Source organism: Drosophila navojoa, chromosome 5 (assembly GCF_054131105.1).
Source record: "Drosophila navojoa isolate 15081-1374.11 chromosome 5, UAZ_NAV_1.0, whole genome shotgun sequence".
Taxonomy (NCBI): Eukaryota; Metazoa; Arthropoda; class Insecta; order Diptera; family Drosophilidae; genus Drosophila; species Drosophila navojoa.
The window spans coordinates 5645415-5671540 of record NC_142893.1 but is presented as its reverse complement, the minus strand read 5'-3'; the positions used below and the strand labels follow the sequence as shown (position 1 = coordinate 5671540).

Genomic DNA, 26126 nt, shown 5'->3' with positions numbered 1-26126 from the left:
TACACACACGCACACACACAATCACAAGCTCACATACTTACACGGTGCACACTCTCCCGCTTCTCCAGCATCGAACCGGCCAAGCAACTGCACAAAGAGAGCTCGAAATATACAAAGAGCGTAAGCGTTGTGAGCGCGTCTTCAAAGAGCGCGCGCTCACGCTGCTCAAGGCATGGCTTAATGCGTGCTCTTCGCTGGCCTTTGGTCACGTCGTCCATAGCCAAAGGCAATCGGGGCAGCGCTGATAGGTCACGTATGCGCATTCGATTAGTGAGCGTTGCCATCTGGTCCTGTTATCACAGTGTGTGTGTGTGCGGTTAATCTGTGCTGCTGGCCAACCTTGGCCTAAATGTGTCTTGACCAGCATTTTGTATGACTCTTAGATTGAAGCTTAAGAAGTTGCTCGAATGCTGTGGCAAAGCTTAAAATAAACTAACAGCTTGCGCTTAGCTAAGACAACAACCAATTACCGGACTATGTTAAAATATATATTGAAACTAACTTTAGCTAAGATAATAACCATTTTCAAAAAGTTCAACTCAAACGTAACTAAGGCAATATTCATATGTGGAACTCTGTTAAATTTTGTTTCAATCAAACTTAGCCAAGACAATAGCCCCTGGTGGGGCCGCATCAAGTGTCATTTTAATTTTAACTCAAATTTAGTCAAGGCAACAACCGATTATTGAGCTGTTTGAAGTTGCCTGCTGAATTACATTTTGTTTAGATCAACTGTAGCTAAGACATAAACCTATTACAGAGTTGATCTAAATTGTTGTTCAATAATAATACTAAAATTAGCTAAGACAACAACCAAGCACAGACTGTTAAGTTGATGTCGTCTTTTAATGTAATTTACTTTAAATAATTTTAATTTATTAATTAATTAATTTAATTAGTTTCCACACAATTGACTTTAATTAAATTTGTTTTTATTAATCACGTAAATTAACTTAAATTACGATAATCATCAAGAATATATTTACAACATTGAAATACTACGAAAAATAAAGGAATATACGCACTGCGAACGTTCAAACCCTTTGCATAAAATGTGTTTAAATTTTGCATTTTCTCTGTGTGTGTGAGTGTGTGTGTGTGTGTGTGTGCGGGTGTCATAATATAATGATGTAAAGATTTTTTGTATCTAGTACAAGAATAGCTCGAGTATCTAAATGGCATAATGTCTCTCTGTGTGTGTGCGCATGTGTGTGTGTGTATGAGTGTGCGTATGTGTGTGTGCGTCTATCTGCGACGCAACTGCATCATGGTCTCAATGGAACTCTGATCTAGCGTGGCAGCATGCTCCAGATCCTCACTGCTGGCATTCTCCTCGGCCACATTGACGAAGGTGCTGGATAGCTCCCCATTCAGTTTATTCACGCCGCCCGTGGCAATGTCGTACATAAAGATCTCCTGATCGGCACTCTCGCTGGCTCTGCAAGGGAGAGAGAGAGAGAGAGTACGAGAGAGAGAGAGAGTTAAGTTATACTGAATTATTCATAGTTTCATCTTCATCTACTCACTTGGCCACCAGCAGCACCACCGACTGCAGTTCAATGTCTGTGCGCGCCTCCTTCTCCAGCCAGCGCTTGAAGTTGTCCTTGGTGGGCTTCTTGAGCAGCGTCTTGACCAGCTCGCCGCCCAGAAACTTGATCTCCTTGCTGTCTACAGTGCCGGCGCTGCTGCTGCTGCTGCCGCTGCCGCTGCTGCTGCTTCTGGCCTCGCTGGTCTGTGGTTGCGCCTCCACTGGCGCCAGCACCACCACGCTAACGATCTTCTTGCCCAGCAGCTCCTCGCTGTCGGGTATGGGAAACTGTGCTCCATTGATCTTCAGCGGCAGATAGCGATTGTACTGCTGTCGCTCGGCCAGCTCCACGGGCGTCACGACGGTCGCATCCTGCCGCACATACTTGTCGCTCACGCTCTGTCCCTGGGCCGCATCGTAGCGCACCACCTTCACGTCCAGATTCTGTTTCTGGGGCAGCGAGTTCGTCTGCTTCACACGGTCGATTTGCTTCTCGCTCAGCGCCACTTTGTCGCCGTTGGGCTTGACCACGGTGAGGACTTTATTGGTCTCGGCTATCTGAGCACCGCCTCCTGCTCCGTAGAAGTGCTGCAGATGCTCCGCCGGCAGATTCTCCAGGGCAATGTCACCCTGCTTGTCGTAGTCCAGGACGGAGATGTCGGCGTTGTTCAGAATGCCGGAGGAGAGGAGTTGCTGGCGCAGATCGTCGGGCACCTCGTCGGGCAGCTGCAGCAGCGTCTGCGATGCCTTGCCATTGGGCGTGGCTGAGGGCGAGGGCGAGGTGGGTGCAGCAACAGTTGCAGCTGCAGCGGATCCTGCTGGCGTGACATAGGACGATTGCTGTTGCTTCGGCTGCTGTTGTTGCTGCTGCGCCTGTTGTTGGTGCTGCTGCTGCTGCTGCTGTTTCTCCTGTTGCTGTCGCTGCTGCAGCTCTTTGAACACATCCGAGTGGTAGGTGGAGACGCTGAAGGGTGAGTTGTCCACAGCTGCGCTGCTCGACTGCCTGGGCTGCTGCACATAGTTGTTGCTGTTGCTGCTGCTGGACTGCGTCTGCGGATGCACCTGAATCACCTGCTCATTGTGCGAGGGATACTGATTGTAGCTGGCGTAGCTGGATGAGGGCGGCAGGGGCGTGACCACCATTACCTTCTGGCCATGCGTAGACTCGGCATAGATGGGGGTCGCTTCGCTGGCAAAGTTCAATTGCTGCTGCTGTTGCTGCTGCTGTTGCTGTTGTTGCTGCTGCTGCTGCTGTTGCTGTTGCTGCTGCTGTTGCTGCTGTGTGGAGCTGGCGGTAATGTAGTGACCCGTCAGCGGCTGAGCTTGAGGCTGTGGCGCATTGGGTGCCAGATTGGGAGCGGGAATATCATGAATCACTTCATTACGATTGCTGCTGTAAGCGAATGACTGATGGGAAATCAGTTGCTGTTGTTGCTGCTGCTGCTGCTGGCTGACAATGGGATTCTGCACCGTCTCTGTAATGTGCTGCTCAAACTTGGGTATGGACTTTAACAGCTCCGTCTCCTTGGAGGGCTTTATGTCAAAATAGTTGAGCGCTGAGTACTTATGCTGCTGCTGCTGTTGCTGCTGGGGCTGGTGTTGCTGCTGTGCATAGTAGTCGGTTGCTGGGGTGGGGGAGCGCACTATAAACTGCGGCTGCTGCACAAATTGCGGCTGTCTAACGAATTGATAAGGTTGCGGCTTGGGCGTTTGATATTGTTGCTGCTGTTGCTGACGTTGCTGCTGCTGCTGCTGCTGTTGTGGCAGCTGCAATGGCTTCACTTGCGGCGCTGGCGCTGGTGTGGGTCGGAACTTGATGGGCTGATATGGCGTTTGGCTGGCACGCGTTGGCAACTCTTGACTTTTTGGGGGTATTGTGGGAAAGAATGGCACCTGAACCTGTTTGTGTGGCGGCTTCTGATATTGCTGCTGCTGCTGTTGCTGCTGCTGCGGCTGTGGCTGCGCTGTTTGATATTGCTGATTGTGATTGACGTAGAACTGAGATTGCTGCACCAGCTTGTTGAAGATGGTCTGAGAGGATGTGGCCGGCAATTGCTGCTGCGTTATGCTGGGCCGCTGCTGTTGCTGCTGTTGCTGCTGCTTCTGATAGTAATGTTGCTGCTGTGATGGCTGCTGCTGCTGCTGCTGCTGCTGCAGCTGCTTGGTGGGCAGCGCTGCTGGGGCTCGAAAATAGTTGCTGTTGTGCTGCGACGGCAGCTGCTGCTGCTGCTGGCTGCCAAAATGCAAATGTTGCTGCTGCTGCGGCTGATGTTGCTGATAGCTGTTGCTGCCGAAGAGCAGATTGGAAACGGGACCGCGTGCAAAGCTGCTTTCGCGTCCGTAGTCCGCGCGCGTGTTGGTCAGCGGCAGCGCCACCACCTGGCGCTGAATGCTCTCCGCGTCATGCTCCTCCAGGATGTGGCCCGTCTGGTGCTTGTTCTCGGCGCCGAAGGAGACGTGAATGCCGCTGTTGCTGTGGTACTTCTCCGAGTCGGGGTGGATGATGGTGCGCAGCGTGGTCGACTTGAGGGGCGGCAGGGGCGTCACCGGGTACTGAATGATCTCCTCTTCCTCCTCCTCCTCGTCGGCATCGTCGTCGTTGTTCAGCGAGGCGATGGGCGACTCCAGGTGCAGCTTGTTGTTCTGATCCTTCTTGTAGTTCACATAGAAGACGTGCACCTTCTCCTTCTTCTTCTTCTTCTTGGTGATAATCGGCTGCGGCGGCTCCGCGGCCAGCGTCTCATTGGCGTCCTTGATGATGATCTCGATGATGGGCTCCGGCGCCTCCAGATACTGCGGATACGGCGCATAGGCGCTGCTGTAGCTGCCCGGATATTGAGCTGCCAAGCGAGAGGAAGAACCTAATGAAACTGAAGTCATGTCAGGTAGTTCCTTTCCCCACTGCTTACCCAGCGCTTGCTGTCCATTGTAGTAGCCCGGATAATAGTTATCCACGTAGCCCGCCCGGCGGCTGGCCACCTCCGGATACAGGTAGCCCGCGTTGCCGAAGTCGTAGAGCGTGCGCTTGCCCCGATTCTCGCCGGGCTGCGACTTCAGGGATTTCGACTGGCGCGTCGTGCTGTTGGAGCTGGTGGAGCTGGGCTTCTTGGTGGCAACGGTAGTTGGCTCGGCTTTCGTCTTGGCTTCACTCTTGGACTTTGAAGTGGTTGCTGCTGCGGCTGCTCCCGCAGCAAGCAGCGCCAACTGCAAAAGAAGAAGAAGAAGAAAAAAATTAGTTTAACGATTCCTAATTTGTTTATTAAATTTTTAACTTTTTTATTTTGCCAACATATTTAATTAAGTTTTTGTTGTGGCCTGCACAAGGTCGAGACCCCCAAAAAACGATGCGAGCTGAAATAATTTAAAGATATGCGTGAAAAAAAAGTTAAATAAACACTTTTACCGCAAAAAACTACAAAATGTTGAACAAATTTTTGTTTTTATTTTTCATTTTTTTTTTGTGAATGCCCAAAACGAGGCAAAATAAAAAACAAACATCAACAGCAAATATCAAGATTCGCCCTCTATTCCTCACCCTGTCTCTCTCTCACTCTTCCTCTCGGCTGTGTCAAAAATTAGCCGAACAAATTGTGAACGAGGAACGTGGCTTGAATCCGTCTTTGGCTTTGGGTCAATGTCAAGTGGACTGCTCATTCGACCACAAAAGCCAATCCACAGAGAGAGAGAGAGAGAGAGAGAGATGGAGAGAGACAGATATGAGGCGCTGCTGGACTAAGGGCAAATCCCATCAATCTTTGGCAGTTGAAGCTAAGCCCTCATCGAATCCATCTGTGTCACAGTCCGGCCTGAGTAATCGGCCTATTTGCCACACGTAGCCGTGAAAGTTGCGCTCAGGCGACGACTTGAATTTCAATTTCAACAGTCGCAATTTGCATTTCGACAGTAAACGAGCAGCAATGCAGGTGACTCAATAAACAAACACACACACACACACAGGTGAACACGCACGAAAGCCCACTTAGCAATTAAATGAAATCTGCATAATATTTACAATATATGCGCTTTGTGGGACAAAATACGAGGACTTGGAGAAGTAAACAAAATCGGAGAGGTCAATTATGCACCAGAAGCTGAAAGACGATAATAATGTATTCGTATAGCACTACAATTAATGATGATTAACCTCTGCATCATTATCAAGCTTAGGTTTATTATATTTATAATAATAAAAGTCGATTTTTGTATTAGTAGAATAATCATCAAAAATTTCTTTAACATATTCTAGAGGAAATTATCATTGAACTAGGGGTTTCAAGGGACCACAAATGTTTAGAAAATAGAAAAATACTTGCATTAATATAAAAGTATGTTCAGATGTGCCACGTATCTATCGTTTATAATAAAAGATATGTGGGCATCTATCAATAGTATTAAACGGTTTTTAATTAAAAAATAAAATCAACAATATTTACAAGAGCTTTAAGTATAAAACGGCTTGATAATTTACAAGATATATATATAATATAATAATAATATAATATAATAAGCATATATAATATCGGTCGATCGTATCACGGTCGGCGTATCACAAAAAATACTCTCATTAGTTCATGAATGAGTCGAGCGAATAAAGCTCTGTGGTTCCATATATTTGAAGTAATTATTTATAATCTATCCACGCATATGTAGAGCTATATATACATATATATACATATATATACATATATTTGCATATATTCACGATATTATTAACATAAACCCCACAATGATGCAGCAACAAATTCTTTGAGCAGGATAAGTCAGCAAATGCTATAATTATACATATATATATCAAAGAATATATTTTATATAATAGTCAATATATGAATATTTAAAATGAGAGGGAAATTCGTATTTGTTTAGTCGTTGCTCAGGCGCCCTCTCGAGATGGGCCTAAGTGGAGTGAAGTCTGTGCTCCTAGTGGTCTACTGGCTGATCGTGGGTCCAACGATATTCATTATATGCACGCATTTTGTGAGCTGGGACAGACATGAATTTTGGAATAATCTGGGAATTACTCTGGTCATTGCCACGATCTTGACACTCAGCTGCTGGATAATTCTGCTCGTGCTCAGTGTCGCCTATATCAAAGTGAAGGCGTGCTGCATCAACAGGCGGGAATTGTGCAGCGAACCTGCTAGCAGAGTTCAACCTAGGATCGAGCTGCTCGAGGTACTTTCAAGTGGTCGACGACCAATACGAAGTGCGCCCGGTATACCCCTGAAAGTGGTACCGCAACAGGTTATGCTGCCACGGCTACCAACCTATGAGGAGAGCCTTTGAAGCTGAGTATATTCGATTAGAAATATGTGAATTTTTACAATATAAAGTGATATGTATACATTGTTTATTATTAATTTTTTATCTGCACTCAGTTCAGTTCTGACATGTGGCTTACAGAGCATGTCAGTTACCTTTGACAGGCCATTTATCTAGTTTACGAGGGTTTAGGGTGCCAGAGGTCTTAGAGCTTCTTTTACAGTTTCGTATCTTCTTCTGAGAAAGTTGATATACATACATATATATAAATTTTGGGGATTTGGAAAATTGCAAAAGAAAGATAACTCGAATTTTTATAGAGATAAAGATCTGATTACACAGATATAGAGAGTTTATGAAGGGGAAGTAGAAGAGAGATAAAAGTAAATAGAGTGAGAACGGCAATAGTGAAATGACATAGAGGAGAGGAAGGATGAGAGAAAGAGCGAGAGAGAGCAAGGAAAAGTGAGTGAATGAGTGAGAGAGCAAAAGACAGAAAGAGAGAGATATAGTGAGTGAGAGAGGGAGAGAGTGAGTGAGTAAGAGATGAGGAAAAAGAGATGGAGAGGGACAACGAGAGAAATAGTGGCACAGGGATGTGAATAACAATGAGAATGACGAGAGGGAGGCAAGGAAACAGGGATAATTAAAACAGAGCGAGAGAGAGGGAAAGAGAGAGAGAGAGAGACAGATCGAGTAAACGAGAAATCACATTCAGTTCGAAGAGAGGCAGTGCCAGTGTTGAAAACAATAGAAAGAGTTCGACAACACGATCGAGTGGTAAGTACTTGAATGAAAGCAATGCGTGAGCTGCTCCATAACACCTACAACTCGCACTCGTCCACTCGGCTCGCATACATAATAATAGCACACAATAGATCATAACACGAGCGAGCCAGGCATTGTCTCTCGGCCCGGCTGCAGCAACGCCCACGCCCCAGGCCGGGCCAGGGCAGACCAGGCCAGATCAGGCCGGGTCTGTCAGTTAGTTGGGCAGGCTGCCAAATGCAGCTGAAAACTGGAAGTGAAATTATTTTATAGATAGCCGCCGATGTGCCACCGCTCACCGCACACCCCTCGCCCTCGCCATCGCCTTCGTCTATCCGTTGTCGTCTGCCATTTGACATTTGGCATTGCCAACAAATAAAATTTTGCTTTACTTTCCCAAAAAATAACAGCAGCAATAGCAGCAGCAGCAGCAGCAGCAGCAGCAGCAGCAGCAGCAGAAGAAGAAAATAATAATTTCTAGCAAAGTTTTTTTGTTTTTCTGTTTTTATTGACTGCAAATGTCGGAGCATTGTGGGCGCTGACATTTGATTTATTATAATTGAGTAATAATCGCGGACTCAAAGTGAAACTCACAGAGACAAAAGCTGGGCATGTGGACCAAGTGGCGTATGTGCAATGCGAGCTACAGAGATCAAGCTGAATATATGTATGTATATGTATATCTCTGTTGAGATAATGATTATGGCATCGTTGTCACAACTTTGAAGCTGTCAAAACAGTTCGTCAGTTGTCTAAAACGGAAGCTGTGCGAAGACTTTTGACAGCACTTGCGGCAAATGCTATTGTTTTTTCTTTTCTTGTTATTGTTGTTGATTACTGTTGCTGCCGTTGTTGTTGTTGCTGTTGTTATTGTCGACTTAGTAACGGCACGGCAGCAATTGCTGACACAGATTTTGGCAGACGACGCGGCGTCGCTTCACATTGCTTTTAATTGCACTCATAAAGATCAGAGACAACATTAACAGGCTATATATCACATGGCATATACACATGTATATCTATATAATCTATTATTAATAAAGACTCTCTGCTCTTACAGCATCCTATGCTAATTAAGCCACTGGGGTCGAGCTCTGAATGGCCATAAGCAAACCAAAAAGAAAGAGAGAGAGAGAGAGAGAGAAAAAGTATGGGAACAAAAAAAGATAAATATTTGGAAGGAAATTTATATTTGCCAATTGATCGAATGAGCGGGATTTGCATAATGAACTGACCTATGCCTGGTGCCAATAACGATGCTTAGCTCGGTAGCCAAACTAAATAGATTTATGAACAGACAGACAGACAGACAGAGAAACAGATTATAAGAGCAGGCTGAGGCGGAGGCTGGGGCTGAGGCTTGAGCTGAGACAATGAGCCAACTGTCAAGACGCATAAATAAAGCAAAAACTGGCAAGAGTTGAGGTTTTGTTTTTGGCCAAAGCCAAAGAAACTGGCGCATAACCAAAAAGAAAGATGCTAACAATGGGTGAAAGTTAACACCAGACAGCAACAACAACAACAGCAGCAACAACAACAACAACAGCAGCAACACACACTTACATATGGCTAGCACACACGCACAGCGCTAACAAAATTGTTTACAAGCTAATAAATTTGCTTGCCAACAACAACAACAACAACGACGAAGATTCGCAGCAAATCATTATGTAATTTCTAGTCAGAAACAACTAACTAGTTAGTCAGTGAGCGGGCGGGAGCAACAACAGCAACAGCTAACGAATCGATTGTGTAATGCAAGTCGAAGTTAAATTGTGGCCAAAAACATAGAAAGAGTTAACAGTTAAAGCCCGGCCAAATTATACAGCGGTAGCTGCTTCACAGCCTCACAGCTAGTGGCATGTGGCAGCTGGCAAATTGTTGCTATGCAGTGAAATCTAGCCAGCAACTGTTGTTGCTGCCGCTGCTGCTGCCGCTGCAATTGCAGCTTGGCAATTGCCAATTGGCCAAGTGCAAACTGCATTAGTTAGCATATCAACAGCGTAAACTGATGACAAATGCCCGACATCTTGTTTCTCATGTCGCCTTTTGGCGAACAACAATTAGCAGCAACAACAGCAACAGCAACGCTAGCAACTGTTGCCGCTGTCACAGTTATGCCTATTAGCTGTGCAACGCCCCGGCGCGATTGCTGCTGCGTCATACAGCTGCATGTTTATAACTCGCATTTGGCCCAAAACAATCATGCACTTGATGATGCTGCTGCTGTTGCTGTTGCTGCTGTAGTTGTTGCTGATGAGCAGTTATGATATGTGCCACATGATCTGCCATTGTTAGCCATGCGAACGGCTTTGTGCTTTGTGCCAACAACTGAAAGTCAACGGCGGTGAGAACCCAAAGACCCAGAACGACACACGCACACACACACACGCACACACATACACACCAAAGAACAACAATAGTTGCTGCAGTTAGCCAAATGTCTGTCACAGTCAATTATATGCAGGTGAATGGCTAGGCCAACAAAACTAGAAAGGCATCCCAGGCATTGAACGTTTCAAGAAGCTATACTTGAAGCGAATCTTTGAGCAATGGCTGTTTGCTCAAGCTAATGCTGGAAGTCACAGGTGAGCCCTAAGATAATACAGCTCACCTCCCTCACCTACCTCACCTTAATGCACCTGTCAATTATAAATGCATTCGCATGCATGCCAAGTCTAACATGCTCTTTAACATGCATATTAGCGGAAGCTATGCAATGTTATATATATATATGTATATACATGCATAGCTTATTTATTCCCATGTTAAACTTAACATATAGTTTAGAAACTGCCTTATATTGCATGTTAGTTTAAGCTGTTTGAACGTAACTACTTTAGCTAGAACTCGACTTAATGAAGGCATGTCGCTTGCAGCTTAGAACAAATATTAGTCCATGCTATTCAAATATTAAAATTCTATATGAAATATAGATTGCTGAATAGTTGATCTAAGACTTTGCAATGCGAGTTTGCTTTAAATAACTAATAATCTTTAAGTTAGTTTTACATTTTATTTCATATACATCTTAACATTTTTTTCTACATTTTATTTCATAAGCACCTAAGCATGCAGTTTAGTTGTCGCCTAAGCATGCACTCTAACACCAACATGCACTGTAACATGGACCTTACTTTGCGCTTGAATATGCATTTTAGATTCGATTTTGAGCTTGAAGATAAATAGTCTAGATTGCTCTACTCATGGTAAAAATCTGGTAAGTGTTAAAATAATAATTCATAAAAAGTTAAGTGGCATATAATAAAATATTTCTTGATTTCATATAGTATCTATAGAATAAATATGGATATTTTGCTATAAAATATACACCTATCCAATCTCACTCTTTTCTAGCTAAAAAAAATGCATAATATAATTAAATTAATATAAATAAATCAAATTTAATTCATATAAAAAATAACAAAATTAATTTTAAAAAATATTTAAATTAGTTTAGCTCTGCCCTTAATGACTCCGAGCACTTGACATATTCTGTCCATATACAGTTACCCCCATTAATTATACCAGCGATAGGTCAAACTCTCTTCAAAAGTCAAAGATCAGATACACATATTAAGCTTAATGGCTAAGCATAATTATAGAGCAAGGAATGGCGCGTTATCTGCAACGATCTACATGCAGGTCAATCTGAAATTGAGCAAGCAAATTGATGCTTAGGTTGATTAAGAATAAACGATTTTGACGACCGCCAGAGCACAGGAAAATAACAAACAGTTTGCTGCCCTCGATCCGCGGGCGTTAACAAAAGCGCACTAATGGACTTCATTAAGAGCAGCGCTTTAGATAACAGATGCAGCGAGCATTAAATTAAATTTAAAAAACTATCAATTTTATTGTGAACACAAAAAAAAAAAAAAAAAACAAGTCAGGCCAGTCAACTCCCACAGACCACAAAAAATAAAAAAAGATGCGAGTGAGCTTGCGACCTCGGGCAGGTGTTATAGAAATTGCATATTTCCAAGGTGTTTCGGCTGAACAATAAAAAAACTATAGAAAAGGCAAAAAGAAACATAGTCGAAACAAGTTAATGCAGTGTCACATTCGACACTATGTCGTCCCCAATCGATAAATAATAATTGCCACAAAAAAAAAGTCCATGAAATTCCCATAAAGAAAAAAAAACTGATAATAATAAAACCTTAGCGGATGCGACTCATGTTTATTGAGACAAAATATAATCCTTATAATTAAAGATCAGCAGAGCGCGTTATGCAACCAAATGTGGACCTGGCTGGCGCATGGCAAAGGAAATGAGTGTGTGTGTGTGTGTGGCGTGCAAAATATATGTTTTGCGAAAACTGAAAAACGAAAGACTTAAGCGACAAACTTGGCGTGCGAGTCGGCCGCATCTAATAGCCGTAAAAAATACGTAAAACATAAATCGTTTGTTTTTTCACTGTTGTTTGTGTGTTTTAGAAGCTGCCTCAGCCTGGCACCCAAAACAAAAACGGAAGTAAGCGACGCTCCAAGCGGCAAAATTTAGACCACTGTAAACACTTGGCGAGCAGACAACAGCAACAACAACAACGACCGCGACGACAACAACTGAAGCGGCTGAGAAATAACTGAAGCAGCTGCCAACAACAACAACAACATCAAGAGAAACAAACAAAAGAAAGAAATAATCAAAAAAATTTATGAATTATTAAACGAAATGAAAAATGAAAGTGTTTTTTTTTTCTCCCTCTCTCCCCCTCTGTCAGTCAAAACGAATGATGAGGCTGCTTCGGCTGCTGCTGCTGCTGGGCCGGACGCCCGCCGGAATCTACCTCAACGTGACATGAATTGGGCACAGATACAGATACAGAAACCGAAACAGCAACAGCTATAGGCACAGTCGCAGCTGAGAAAGCGAACTTCAAGTCCAAGTTGAGCTGGCCAACAAGTTGGCCCTTGGCCAGGCATGGACAGGTGAAGATGCCTCGGTCTTAATCTCAAAACTCAATCGCATTTGCAGTCACAGTCGCAGTCACAGTCCAGGTTTCAATCTCATATGCATAATAAACCAAAGAAGATGACGCTGCAGTCACCAGCCGCAGCAGCAGCAGCCGCAGCAGCAGCAGCATCTCTTTTATCTCTTTTATAAGAAACAAAAATAAAATGGAAACAAATCGTCTCCTCACGATTTGTGCCGAGATGTAAAAGTTGTTCAACCAGTCAAAGAATGTCATTGAAAATCATTTCAATACAATTTTCAACAAATGCAAATGAGTTGTTTTACAGGCATTTACGGGGCAGCGAAACACAGATGACGATAGAAAGATCTACAGAAATGTGTCAACATTTTGATGGATCTAACGACTACCTGGGCGTATTGTATTACAATTACCCAGTAAATTTAGTGGCGCTGTGTGGAATGGACTGCGATGATGCTGCATGTGAATGTGTGTTTGTGTGTGTGTGTGTGTGTGTGTGGGCGCATGAGGAAGGTCCCTCTCTTCAAGTTCTATGTAAAAATTACATCTAAATGTACAAATATTATGAATAAGGGAAAAAGTGAGTGTAAGCGCAGTACTAGAGATATCCAAATGTGGGTGTTATTCAATTTGTATAAGTTAAGAAAGCTAAGTAGAAGTAAAAGTACTCTTTAAGAAATATGAGTAAAAATAACATAAATCAAGCAAAATCAAAGTATGAATATATATGCCAGATTATATATATACATCTATAAATAATTTTAAGTTTAAGCATACGATACAGTCATGAAGTGAAAGCATAAGTCAATTATTATAAATCATCGAGTATGACTAAGGAAAAGTAAGTATAAGACAAATGGTATGACTAAAGAAAAGTAAGTATTAGTGATATAGTTTAACATATGGAGAATACGTATAAGTCAAAGGGGCAAGTAAAGGCAAAGGAAGAGTATAAGTAAATATGGTATTATCAAGCACAAGTCTAAGTAAAGTGATGTACATATAGGCAGAAAAGTATAAAGTATAAGTAGAACTATATATATGTATATATACAAATAGATTGAGTCATTCAATGTAAGTATAAATACTTATAAAGAGATGTCAGTCTAAGTCAAGTAGCACAACTAAACAAAGGCGATTAAAGGGAAACTCAATCAAAGTCAAGTAGCATAAGAGAAAAGAAGCCAATATAAGTTTAGTAGGGCAAGCAAAGAAAAAGAATTATAAGTAAAGCAGCTTAAGTATAAATAAAGGAACTCAAAAGCAGGCAACCAAAAGTATGTACAACAGAAGAGAATTGGCAAATAAGTGCAGTCAAGTAAACATAAGTCAAGTAGCACCAATAAAGGAAAGAAATCGTGCGTATCAGAATAAATAAGTAAACAGATTTAAGTATAAGTAATATGGGGTATTGGTAAACGAGAAGAAAGAACGCTCAGTATTAGGGCTAGAGAAATTTGAGTGGCTTTTATTATTTTACAGAATATAAGACAGTCACACAGTCAGACATCCATATAGGATATACGGCAGTCATATTAGCAACAGATACAGAAACACTGGGAAAGCAAGAGAAACCCAATTGATCTTTATTATTATACAGAATATCTGACAGGAGGACTATAGTTATAGAAAAGGTGGAAGGGATTATTTATCATACAATTAGCTCATGTTTATTTCCAACTATCATATCATAATCTCTTTAAGAGATATTTCAAATAAATCACTTCTGCTAGTGCTGTCATATATTAAATATGCTCAGGGTATTTTTTAGTCCACAACTCAGAAAAGAACTTGACTTGAAATTCAATAAACTGTTTCTATGTAAAGCCCACTCTATCAATTGCTTCTATATATATTCGAGTTCCGTTTATGTTCAAGCATTTCCCAGCTGTCAATCGCGCTTTGCAGGGTGTCTCTGCAATTAATTAGCCCAGCTTGCGCCACTCGTATTGTCTTCTGTTAGCTATACAGCATGCATGAACACACACACACACACACACACACAAGCACACATAACGTAAGTAATTGACACCTCTCGTTGTAACGCCCATGCGGACGCCTCTAGCTCTCGCCCTGTGTCGCCCTTTCCCTCTCTCTATGCCTATCTGCATCTCTCTCTCTCTCTCTCTCTCTAGCTGTTACCTCAGGCCCAGGCATTGGGCAAGTTTGTCACCAGCTGCAGTTGCAATTGCAGTTTGGTTTTTGCATATTTGTCCATAGCAAATTACTAAGTAAATTGAAATGCAATTGAACGAAATGTTGAAACAACAGGCAGGCAGACAGACAGACAGACAGGCAGACAGGTGGCAGCAACAGGTAGGCAGGTTATGCAAAAATCAACAACAATAATAATAATCAGAAAGCAAAACTCATAACAAATTAAGTGACCAGCGATGCCGTGTTGCACATGTGGCACAAGTTGACAATTACACACACACAAACACACACATACACAAAGAGAGAGAGAGAGGGATGCATTTTCTGAGTGTGGCAACAAAAGACTTAGGCAACGAACTAATATCAGCTCGGCTCTAATTAATAATCAAGCACCGACTTTTTAATTAGCCATAATCTGTAAACTGACAGATCCTAGGCCTAGACTGACAAGCTAAACGACTAGCAAGGTCGTTGCATAAAATACATAAAATTCATATAAATAAGAGCCACAAGAAGCTGATGATGAAGAAGACAAAGAGGCGGCAGCAGCAGCAGCAGCAGCTGAAGAGCAACACGCATGCGCATAAATTAAAGTCAAGTGAGAGTGAGAGTGAGAGTGAGAGTCCAAGTCAAAGCCGGAACCGGCAACAGACACAGAAACTCGAATCTGTAGCCATATCTGGAGTCTGTAGTCCGCAGTCCGCTGACTGTGGCATTTGCATTTGACCAAAAAGCGCTCGGCCGATTGCATAAGTTGTGCAGTCGGCAGTAAAACATATGCTAAAGAGCTTCGACTAATTAAAAATGGGCCAGCTATGTATAGGCGGCTCACAAATTATACTGGAAGCCAATGGCTCGCCATTCGGCTTCATTAATATAGCAAAAGCAGAAGCTGCACCAGAAGTGAAGCGTTGAGCAAGCTTTTAATTAAAAGTCGGACTCTAAGATGTTCACAATGATGTGGCTATTGCTGATGATGATGATGCTGTTGATGATGATGATGCTGCTGCTATTCAACAGTTAGCTGAGCCAAAACGCTTGCAGCTGTAATTGCAAGCCAAAAACTCACGAAAATTGTTTGTGGCCAAAAAACCGCATTCCAATTTTGATGTGTTTACTCATCCTCCAGCCGTCCAGCCGTTCAGCCGTCCAGCCGTTGGCTGTGAGATTCATATTTCGTGTGTCGCCATTCACTTGATTGGCTAGAAAAACCAGTAACTCTCGGCCAGTTGCCAACTCGTCTGCCGCACGAAGTTTCCTTTTCCTTGCAGACGCATCTTTTGGCCAAAATATATGTATATATATATAAATAATTGCAAGTGAAAGGCAGCCAGGGCTAACAGGCGAAGCTAAAGATATACATACATATATATATATATATCTTTATATATAAATCTTGATACATAAATCTTTATATGTGTATCTGCATCTGAACTTGTCACATTGCTTGACTTGGCTTGGCTTGGCTTTCGGTTCGGGCCAAAAAGAAACAAAGTTTTATTTTTTTCGTCTTCTTCTACAAAAATAAAACCAATCAACTTTCTACACTCCAAATTCACATACAAATTGTTGGTTTGCATGCGTGCAGCATATTAAAAAAATGACGCTGCCTATTCAACAAACACACACACACACACATACGCACAAGTGTAACAGGTGCTGAAGTGCTTTGGTGTGCGTGATCAGCCCTGGGGCCAAGTGCGGCTGCTGCTGTCGGAAAGCAGGCCATTTGGCCAATTCTACTTGGGCAATGACAATCAGCTTATTGTTGCTTAGCCCAGGCGAAGGGTAGAGTGGGGGGGAGCGCTTTTATTTGCTTGGCCAACTAGCAATTAGCCATGAAACGCATTTGGCTCACATGTGTGTACACAACACTTTCTGGGTCGCGCGTCTGCCAAAACGAAATTGGCATAAAAAAAATGAAAAACAAAACTAAAAAAATCAAATCGAACATTACAAATGTTTTGTAAAGGTTACAAATGCGCGCTGCCATGAACCAAATGGCCATTAATGATGGCCTATTGATTTTTGTTGGCTCGCGAAATTGAAAGGTGACTGCAGCATCTGCTGCGGCTGCCACAGCGGCGAAGGGAGGGCACACGCTGCTTGTTTTTGTGATTTGTGTTTATGTTTATGCTGCTGTTGTTGTAGTTGTTGCTGCTGTTGTTGCATGCGGCTGTCTGTTATTGTTGCACTTCAAAAAACAGTAAAGATGAAGCTGCAGCACACACTCACACACACGCACACATTCTGTTTGGCAATCGTCAGATCGGTCATTATTTGCATTAGATGGGGCGGCATTGCGCATACGCCGCATTGGCCGCGCTGACAATGCACAAATGTGCGCGATGCTCGCGATTACACAAGATCTTTTGGGCTTGATTGCAGTCTAGTCACTAACTAGTTGCATGCAACATAAAGCAAACAACAACAACAACAGCCGTAACAAGTGCCAAGTTGAAGACTCCTGCACTTCACACTGAGCTGGCACCTGCTGCTGCTGCTTCTGCTGCTGCCACAATTGTTCAGGCAGCCGGAAGACACTTTACAGCTGAGTTGCTGCTGCTGCTGCTGCTGCTTAGCTCTTGCTTATTTACAGTTGTTGCTTGTTGCCTGTTGCCTGTTGCGCATCACATTTGTGACATCATTTATCAATGTCAATGGAAGAATGCAAACAGCTGGCCGAGTTCAGGCGGGTCAAGCGTTGACATCTGCCCACAGCTAACTGATAAGTGGACTTTCGTTACATAATAGCCAGCTCAGCTGGCTGGCAAACAAAACAAAAGTAAAAGTGCTGTGGGCGGGCATGCCGGACTAACGGTTGTCAGTTGACTAAGCGACAAGTTGTTGTTGCTGATATCAATCTATAATCTAGCTTTGCTTTAGATAAACGAATTTACTTTAGCATTAAGTGCTTTATGTATGTATAAAAAAAAGGTATGCACTGCCCAACACATCTAATTTTATTGCAGCATTGTATTTATATAGCAAAACCTAAGACTATAGCAAAACCTAAGCTGTTGCTTTTAGCATACTTTTTGTTTTTATTTAATATATTAATCAAGTCATTGCCTGTATATCCTGTGCATCCTCCTTCAAAATATAAGAAATTAATTCATTGTTACTTTCTTTTCCCGTTTCCTTACTCACAAGTTCAGGTATTCTCAGAAAAGTATTTCAATGTTCGAATCTAAGACTACATACAGCTTTGGGCAAATGCGAGTTTTATCATTTTATAAATATTATAATATGCATAATATTCAGAAAGTAAAATATTCCTATATGAGAGCAATCCAACCAAATGTGCCTATCTCTTAAAGTCTTTCACCAATGCCAAAAAAGATTTTGAGTATATGAAACACGAAAAACATATGTAATGCAATCGAGACCCGAAAATTCGAAAAGACAAGGGGATACAATTATTTCTATTTACACAGAATTTGAATAATCATCGAGACTCCAGTCTATATAGGTATCCAGACTAAAACCTTAAAACCATTTTCACAAACGTTGGATTCATAAGAGAAGATAGTGCTAAAAATCTGTATATTCTTGGTATAAACGCATATCAAAAAATATAAATTTATAGCAAAATAGAAACATCTAAATGCAAATAAAAGTAGAGAGAGAGAGAGTGTGTGAGAGAGAGAGAGAGAGAGAGAGAGAGAGAGAGAGAGAGAGAGAGAGAGACTAAGCCAAGCCGAAGAATAAATCCATTTCATAAACTTTAACAACCTCCTTAATATATGCACATGATCGCAGCTTACTCCTTGCACACACACACACACACACACAATCAGCATACCCCATATGTCACATACCCTCAACAATGGGCATTCGATACTCACCAGCAATGGCAAATGTTGCAAGCGCATCTTGCAGGATAAACGTTCAGTTCAAGTCAGCTAATCCGCTAAGCAGCACCTGTTGTATAATGCTGGCTGCTTGTTAACTAATTACACTACACTAACTACACTGCACAGCATGGGCCACGTTTGTGTATATATGTATATATAAATATATATGTATGTATATATATATATGTGTGTGTATGTGTATTTCGAAACGTTATCCTGGCACACTTGTCGCGCCGCACATGCGAAAAACCCGCAAAATACCAACAAAATACCAAATTGTGCAGAGCGCAACGCGTCCAAACTGAAACGCGGCCGTAATATAACTGAAACTTGATGCCAAGCAGAGCTTGGCCAAGTCAACAGAAACAGACAGAGTGAGAGAGTGAGCGAGCGATCGTATGAGTGACAAAGAGAGTGAATGAATGAAGAAGACTTCACCACGAGGTGAATTGCAGAGCTGCTGCTGCTTCTGCTGCTGCAGCGACGTCTGCAAAACTGTGGACTTGAGCATTCTCAATCAATTCAGATTGAAAGTGAATCTGAATGCACGTACACAGAGCAACACTCACACACACACACACACACACACACATATTTGACTAAGAGCAGAAAAGTACTTAATCATGCTCGCAATTACGTCTATGCGCTGAGCAAATGTTTAGAGAGTAGAGCCAGCCCAGCAAACGCACACCGAGACACATTTGTTGTTAAATAATATAGATAGGAAAAGTGGCAAATATTTATAAAAATAAAGAAGTCCAAAAAAAAAGAGGTAACAGCGAAATGTGCGGCAGACAGAAAAAAAGGCGAAAAAAAGAAAGATCAAAGATCACAAATGCGCGCATAATGAGCGGTTATCGAAAGGTGATTTGTCTTATTGTGGATCAGAAAAGCATAAGCATTTCAGTTCGCAGTTGGCAAATGAGCGGCAAATGGCAACAAAAATAAATAGATAAATAATCATAAACAATAGTAAATAGCAAGTAGTAAAAGAAACATAAATAAAAGCCACTCATAATGGCAGCTCATATGGGGGGGCTGATTGATTTTGCAAATTATCTTGGCTTAAATATGTATACATACGACTTGGCTAATGATCAATTATTATTGTCATTATTTGGCTAATTAGTCAAGAAAATCATAATTAATATTATTCAAATATATGTAAGTAAGTTTTTGTTGATTTGATAAACCTAGTCTCATCAAAGCTGCAGTCCTGACTTTCTTGTGTTTCCTCATATATAAGCATATATATATATATTATATTTTTTTAATTTTTTCTCTATTTTTAACTTTCATAAAATTGGCTTAAAAACCTCAAGACACATAAATCATTTACGCCCATTTTTGTTATAGGAAATATAGATATAATTGGTGCATCTTTCCCGTCTCCGTTGCTCTTGTCGGAGTATAATTGCTAAGTAGGAAGAGATAAATGTTGATTGCTCTATATATATCATCTTGGACTACCTTATGTAAGACATAATCCCAAATATAAATATCACTGATATTTATTTAGCTCTACCCCTCATTTGCCAAAAATTAAATGAGTTCAACAATGCAAATTTTTTTGGCATCATATTTTTAAATAAAGACATCAATTTCAAACCGGGTGTCCATCAATTTTTGCTTAAGAGTTTTATGTTATAGATGCCACTGAACTGATATAGAATGCATATAAATTTTCATTTTTATTTTTAATTTGTGAGAAGATTTTATTTTCTACAATTTTTTGGATTTTTGTTGCTACACTTTTTAGTTTTTTTTTAAATTTATTTTAATTAATTATTTGTTCTTATTGGAAATGCCAAATGCAATTTCTGCACTTGATGCTTGTGCCACATAAATTGAAAAAGTCAAGTTCAAAGCATCTGTAAATCAGAATCTCATTCCAAGAAATCTCTTGCACACATAAGCATAATCATAAACAGCTTTGATTACAGCCCCGCACCTGTTCAATGCCCTCACAGAAACAAGAGAGCTCTAACTAGCAAGGCGATTCTCCTTTATAATAACCCTCCACATTTAACATATTAACATATGTATATCGTATATATCGTTCTCTTATCTGGATCCTACAAAAGGCCAATGGGGTGCAGCGGCAAATCTCAGCCAAAGTAATCTCATAAATTGAATCACAAATGCGAGCCGCCAAGGTGTTCAACTGTATGCAAAAAAAAAAAAAAAGAGAAAAACAAGAAAGAAAGCTCTAGTCGAGACTGCTCGACTACGAGATCCCCTGAACCCTACAAGCAACTTATATTCAATAATAATTAGCAAACACACACGCACACACACACACAAGCATACATACAAACTCACGCGCACACACACACTCACATATATAGGCGATTGCGCTTGGGTTGCGCTGCAGTGTGGCAATATTTTGAGAACTTATTTGTTGAATAATTTAATTTCTAGACGTACGATCGTAATGAAACTTTCAGAACGTAATCATAATGTTTAAATGTATGTGTATACCGAAGCACAAGTCTCTAGTATTTGATATACGACTTTTACAAAGATGAGGGTGAGGGGGTGGATTTAGGGGTGGGGGGTAAATTTTAACAAAAACCGAAATTGTATAAAATACATCTTTATATACATTTTGAATTTGGAGACTCTAGCTTGAAAGATGTAGGAGATATAATTTTTTAAGTGATCTTCGATAAGGTTTTTTATCGATAAAAAAATATCGGAATGAGTTATCGTTTTTTAGTGATAAACTCGATCTGCGCGTGATATATACGGACATTTTAAAAAAAAGTTGAAGTCTCTAGCTCTTATATCTTCTGAGATCGACGCGTTCATACATACGGACGGACGGACGGACAGACAGACGGACAGGGCCAAATCGACTCAGCTTGTCGCCCCGATCAAGAATATATATACCTTGTGGGGTCTGCCACGCCTCCTTCTGCCTGTTACATACTTTTAACAAAACCATTATACCCTGATTTCCCATTTTCAATGGGTTCAGGGTATAACAAAAACCAAACCACTGTTCGGCTTCTTTGAAAGTGTGGGTCACAGTTGTTGTTGCATAATTTGTCGCAATTAAATGTGAGCTGGCGGACAGACAAGTGAGGCTCATTACACACCTTCATAAATATCAAGCATACGCAGCGTGCGACAATTGTCAAGATTAGCGATGCATGCAAATGCCAAGCAGATGAGCAGCGGAATGGCGCCCCCATCTGGCTGTCTGATTGTACGATTGTCTCACTGTCTCAGTGTCTGTGTCTGTGTGTCTGGGTGACTGACTGACGCTCAGTGACCATGGCCAGGTAATTTTGCAGCCGCCAAAAATCAATGACCGACCGGTTTTGCATAGGCTTTCAGTGTCTCTTCACTTGGCGCTGTCCATGTCGCACTAACGTAACAACTTTCGCTGAAACGTCATTCACAACAACAACAGCAACAACAACAACAATGAAAACTACAACTGCAAATGGCAAAAGGCAGCAGATAAAGCCAAACGATGGCATCAACAAAAGCAAAAGCCATAGCCAGAGCCATAGCCAGAGCCAGAGCCAAAGCCAAAAGGCAAAGCCAATGATGAAGCAGAAGAAATTTCGATTTCAGTGTCGCCTTTTGCCTTGTTTGGCTATTAACGCAAGTCTAGACCAGTTTGTGCCAGCAGCAAAGTAGCAAAGCAAAAAATATCGAATAAAAAACGGAGCAGGAGCAATAGCAACAGCAACATCTCAGCTCCATTTGTAGCTAACAAATTTTTGTCAGACTTTCGAGTGGCTGCTGCTGCTTTGGCTGCTGGAAGAGACTCATTTGAATAATTGAAAACCACTTGCACTGCAATTAAGAGCATAAAATGAAATGTTTGATTTGCTACACGTTTCAAAGTCATTCAAAATTGACTGCACTCGCTTCAATTGCCGGAAAATTTCGCTCCATCTTCAACGGCGCAGCACTAAAAAAATAACAAACGAGAAACCCAGCCTAAGAGTCAAATGGCTTTGCAGCAGACATGCTACACACACACAAACACACACACACACACACACATGCACACATGCATACATGCTCTGCACACACCGGAAATTGTTAAACACATGCCATGTGAGCATGAGAGCTACAGATACTCGTCGAAAAGTCGACAGAAAGAAAACCCAAATCCCCAATTTGAGCACATGGCCACGCCCCTCTATCAAAGGCAACGCGACAACATTCTCAGCCCCAGCATATTTTATGTATGTATATGTATTTTTATGTGAGACTTGGCCAAAAAATTCACTTTCATGCAGCCATCACGCGAATCATCAGCCAGCATAGAGAGTCTGGCTGAGATTATCCATATGTATGTATGTGTGTATGCGTGTATATAAATCTCAAATTGGGCTTTAATTTGAAAACTCAAGACCACCAAGCCCGCACTCCAAGCAACGGCTACACGGGCCAAAGAAGCGGGATTGGCTTATGAGAGAAGGAAAGAAATTCGGTCTCAGTTGGCCTTAGTCAGCTTTTGTATAGTTAGAGGGCAGAAATCTAATCGAAATGATTTAGTTCAATGAATTAAATTTCTTTCTACAAATAACTACTACATATGTATATCAAAATCAAGCAACAAAATTGATTTATTTTATGAAATATATATGTCTTTCTACAAATCGCTACCACATCCAACAATAAAATTTTTTTAATAAAGTTAAACAAATCTTACAATCGAATTTCTACAGTTTCTACAAAAAAAAAATCTCATTATAGAAGTCTTAGAACTTACCATCGATTCATTGTTTGGCAGTCGTTAAATAAAACTATCCAATGGGATTTGCATATCTTAGACGAATGGTATGGAATTGATTGATGATCTTGTCTCAGATATCTCATATGATAGAAAACCATTTCATGCTTAATTTCTCTGTCTATCTCTCTCTCTCTCTCTGCCTCTTATTCTGTGCATTTCTATGGTCCGATGTGCCTATAAAAAAGAAGTAGATATCGTATTATTAAGTGAGTCCAAACGTATTGACACAGAAAGTCTTATGAACAAAAGGACCGAATCTCCTCTGACAATTCAAAATAATGTCAATATATAAGACAGCGGCAAGAAAAAATCTGACCATATAAACAAATACAAAGCTCTATTTAAGGCACAGTTTTCTAAAAAGATTATAAAATTAAAAAAAAAAAAATCAGGCCAAAGAGAAAAAATGGTTTAAATAGCTATACAGAAGCGAACCATAGCAAGCCAATGTAGGGCTAAAGACAAAAGACATAATTAAAATAGGCAAATTACTTTATATACATAAATACACTAAAACATATATAAATATTTACACAAATACAAATATTACAATAAATACAAATTTAAAATAATAATAACAATACACAAATAAATATATTTATATCTTATCTATATCTATTCACAAAATCATGTGCATGCAAAGTACTTAAACTCTGCATGGACTGAAGGGAGTCAAACTATTAGCAGTTTTTAATAACATTAACATACCGTGCAATCAGTGGAAATAGATGCATAATTGAGCACTTAGCCATGTTAACAGGGTGCAAATCATGCATGCCACACACCACACGCAACGAACAGCAACAAAAGGCAGCCACAAAGCAAGGGTCAGGCACAGTCACGTGATGGCCGCAGGACTTGATGCGATGCAGTTATACATCCTCTTTATATTGCTGGGCTCACTGTGCCACTGGCTGCACTGCATCCAGCTGCAGCATTTGTCAGAGCATCCAAAGTTACCTAAAGACTTGCTGCTGCAACTCCTAGAGCGCATTCGCCTGGAGCGGGACTATGATACCATTGTGGTCTATGGAAGTGAGCCGTGTGTGTTTTATGGGCTGCTGCCTCAGCTGGGGCTGCCCACAGTGCTGCTCGCTCAGGGCAGCAGCTGGCAGAATTGGAGCTTCACCAGCAAATCGCTGCTGCTCATCTGCAGCTCGAATGCCGAGCAGGAGCAGAATCGCCGCACTTTACTCAAGCTGCAGCAGGCACGACGATTGGTCTATCTGGAGGCAGGGAAGCAACCGACGGAGGTCTGTGAGGCCTACTTCGAGCGGGAGCAGGTTAATGTGGCCATGCTGGATGCAGAGGGTAAACTGTATAGCTGTCGCTGCTTTCAGCAGGAGAATTATATACAGCTGGCTCTCAACTCAATGACAGAGACCACAGCCTTGGTGAAGTTAAACTACGATTTCGACAAAGAATCAGATTCCAACTCCAATCCCCACTACGATTCAATATATGTGGAGCAATTTGCCAACATGCGCGGCTTGCCCATCAGAACTGAGCCGGATCAAGAAGGTCCACGTGCTTTTGTCTATCATAATCCCAGCACTGGAGAGTATGAGATAAAAGGGTTCCTTTCGAATCTGATCACATCGTTTGCAGAGCGAGTGAATGCGACGGTGAAGTTACGCGACGACATTGGCCTAGGCCAGAAAATGCACTTCAATAATATCATGCAGCTCGTTAAACAGAATCAGCTTGACATCGCGGTCGCGCTTGCCACCACCATGGAATTTGGCAGACAAGACTATCTCACATATCGCTACATGCACAGCTCGTATTGCTTTATGATTCCAGTGCCAGCTCAACTGGACTACAAGGATATCTACATAGCTATCATGCATCCTCTGGTAGCCTGCGTGCTGATTGTCTTATTTGTGATCTTCTCGCTGCTGTACATCTATAGCCAGGACTTGAACTGGCGCAGGTTCAGCCTCATCGATATGCTGCTCAACGACCGCTGTCTGCGCGGTCTGCTGGGCCACGCCTTTCCGATGCCCGCCCAGCCTAGTCGGTATCTAAAGGGGATTTGTATGCTGCTCTGCTTCGCTAGTATCATGACGACGACCATGTACGAGTCCTACTTACAGTCGTACTTTATTCATCCCCCGCACGAGATGATGCTGCGCAGCTACGAGGATATTCTCAACTCTCGCTACAAAATTGCAGTGCAGCGCGAAACAGCGCTTCACTGGGTGTTTGAAAAGTTCAACCTGACCACCACCAACGCCCATCACGTCGTCCTCTTCGACGATTGGCAGGAGTTCATTCGAATACGGGAAGCGTTCAATGACAGCTTCATTTATCCAGTCACCGATCTACGTTGGTTCTCCCTGGAAGAGCAGCAAAAGTATTTCAGGGGACCCGTTTTTTACTTCTCCGAGGATGTTTGCATCAAACGCTTCCTGCTACTAGCGCTACCCGTGCGTCTCCATCTACCCTATCGCCAGCTCTTCGAACGGCATATTCTGGCCATGCAAGAGTTTGGCATTTTGCAGTTCTGGATGGCCAACAGCTTCAATGAGATGGCTCGCTTAAAAGTAGCATCGCGGAAGGATTATAGCCATCCCGAGGAACCAGAGGGCCAATTGTATATCACAGATCTGACCCACATTCTTATATTCTACTTAGCGGCTCAGCTATTGGCTTGCATTTGCTTTGTCCTCGAGCTGTGCTGGGCGAGGATTTTTGGTATTAAATAATGCAATTTATAAAAGCTGATAAATTTCATCTTCAAATCTTTAACTCTTTAGCAGATTAATAAAATGCTTAAATTTGTAAAGCCAAGTATTTAAATAAATAAATTATGGCTCAGTTTGTAAAGCGATTTCTTGCTACGTATAAGAGCT

General features: G+C 41.8%; 2 protein-coding genes across 3 annotated transcripts; one reads left to right on the top strand and one right to left on the bottom strand.

Moving 5' to 3' along the window:
• Positions 1 to 910: 910 nt before the first annotated feature.
• Positions 911 to 18843, bottom strand: LOC108653168 (uncharacterized). Of its 2 annotated transcripts, none has more exons than XM_089261520.1 (4): positions 18501 to 18843; positions 4438 to 4732; positions 1527 to 4389; positions 911 to 1438 (listed from the first exon to the last, which is right to left on the bottom strand). In XM_089261520.1, exons 1-4 carry the CDS (start codon positions 18525 to 18527, stop codon positions 1246 to 1248), a joined length of 3378 nt encoding a protein of 1125 aa, XP_089117646.1. In that variant the 5' UTR covers positions 18528 to 18843; the 3' UTR covers positions 911 to 1245. The 2 variants fall into 2 exon arrangements, with proteins under 2 accessions (XP_089117646.1, XP_017958975.1); XM_018103486.3 differs by having other exon boundaries at positions 1527 to 4368.
• A 5273-nt stretch (positions 18844 to 24116) lies between these two features.
• Positions 24117 to 25979, top strand: LOC149090969 (uncharacterized). The gene has a single exon (XM_089262083.1). It carries the CDS (start codon positions 24117 to 24119, stop codon positions 25977 to 25979), a length of 1863 nt encoding a protein of 620 aa, XP_089118209.1.
• Positions 25980 to 26126: the final 147 nt, after the last annotated feature.

Excerpts from the sequence above, each read along its gene's own strand:
- LOC149090969 (XM_089262083.1), top strand. The coding sequence starts at position 24,117 with ATGGCCGCAGGACTTGATGCGATGCAGTTATACATCCTCTTTATATTG.
- LOC108653168 (XM_089261520.1), bottom strand. The coding sequence starts at position 18,527 with ATGCGCTTGCAACATTTGCCATTGCTG. Across the intron at positions 4,733-18,500 it reads TGCAACATTTGCCATTGCTG|TTGGCGCTGCTTGCTGCGGG; the intron begins GTGAGTATCGAA and ends CTTCTTTTGCAG. Across the intron at positions 1,439-1,526 it reads GTGGTGCTGCTGGTGGCCAA|AGCCAGCGAGAGTGCCGATC; the intron begins GTGAGTAGATGA and ends TCTCCCTTGCAG.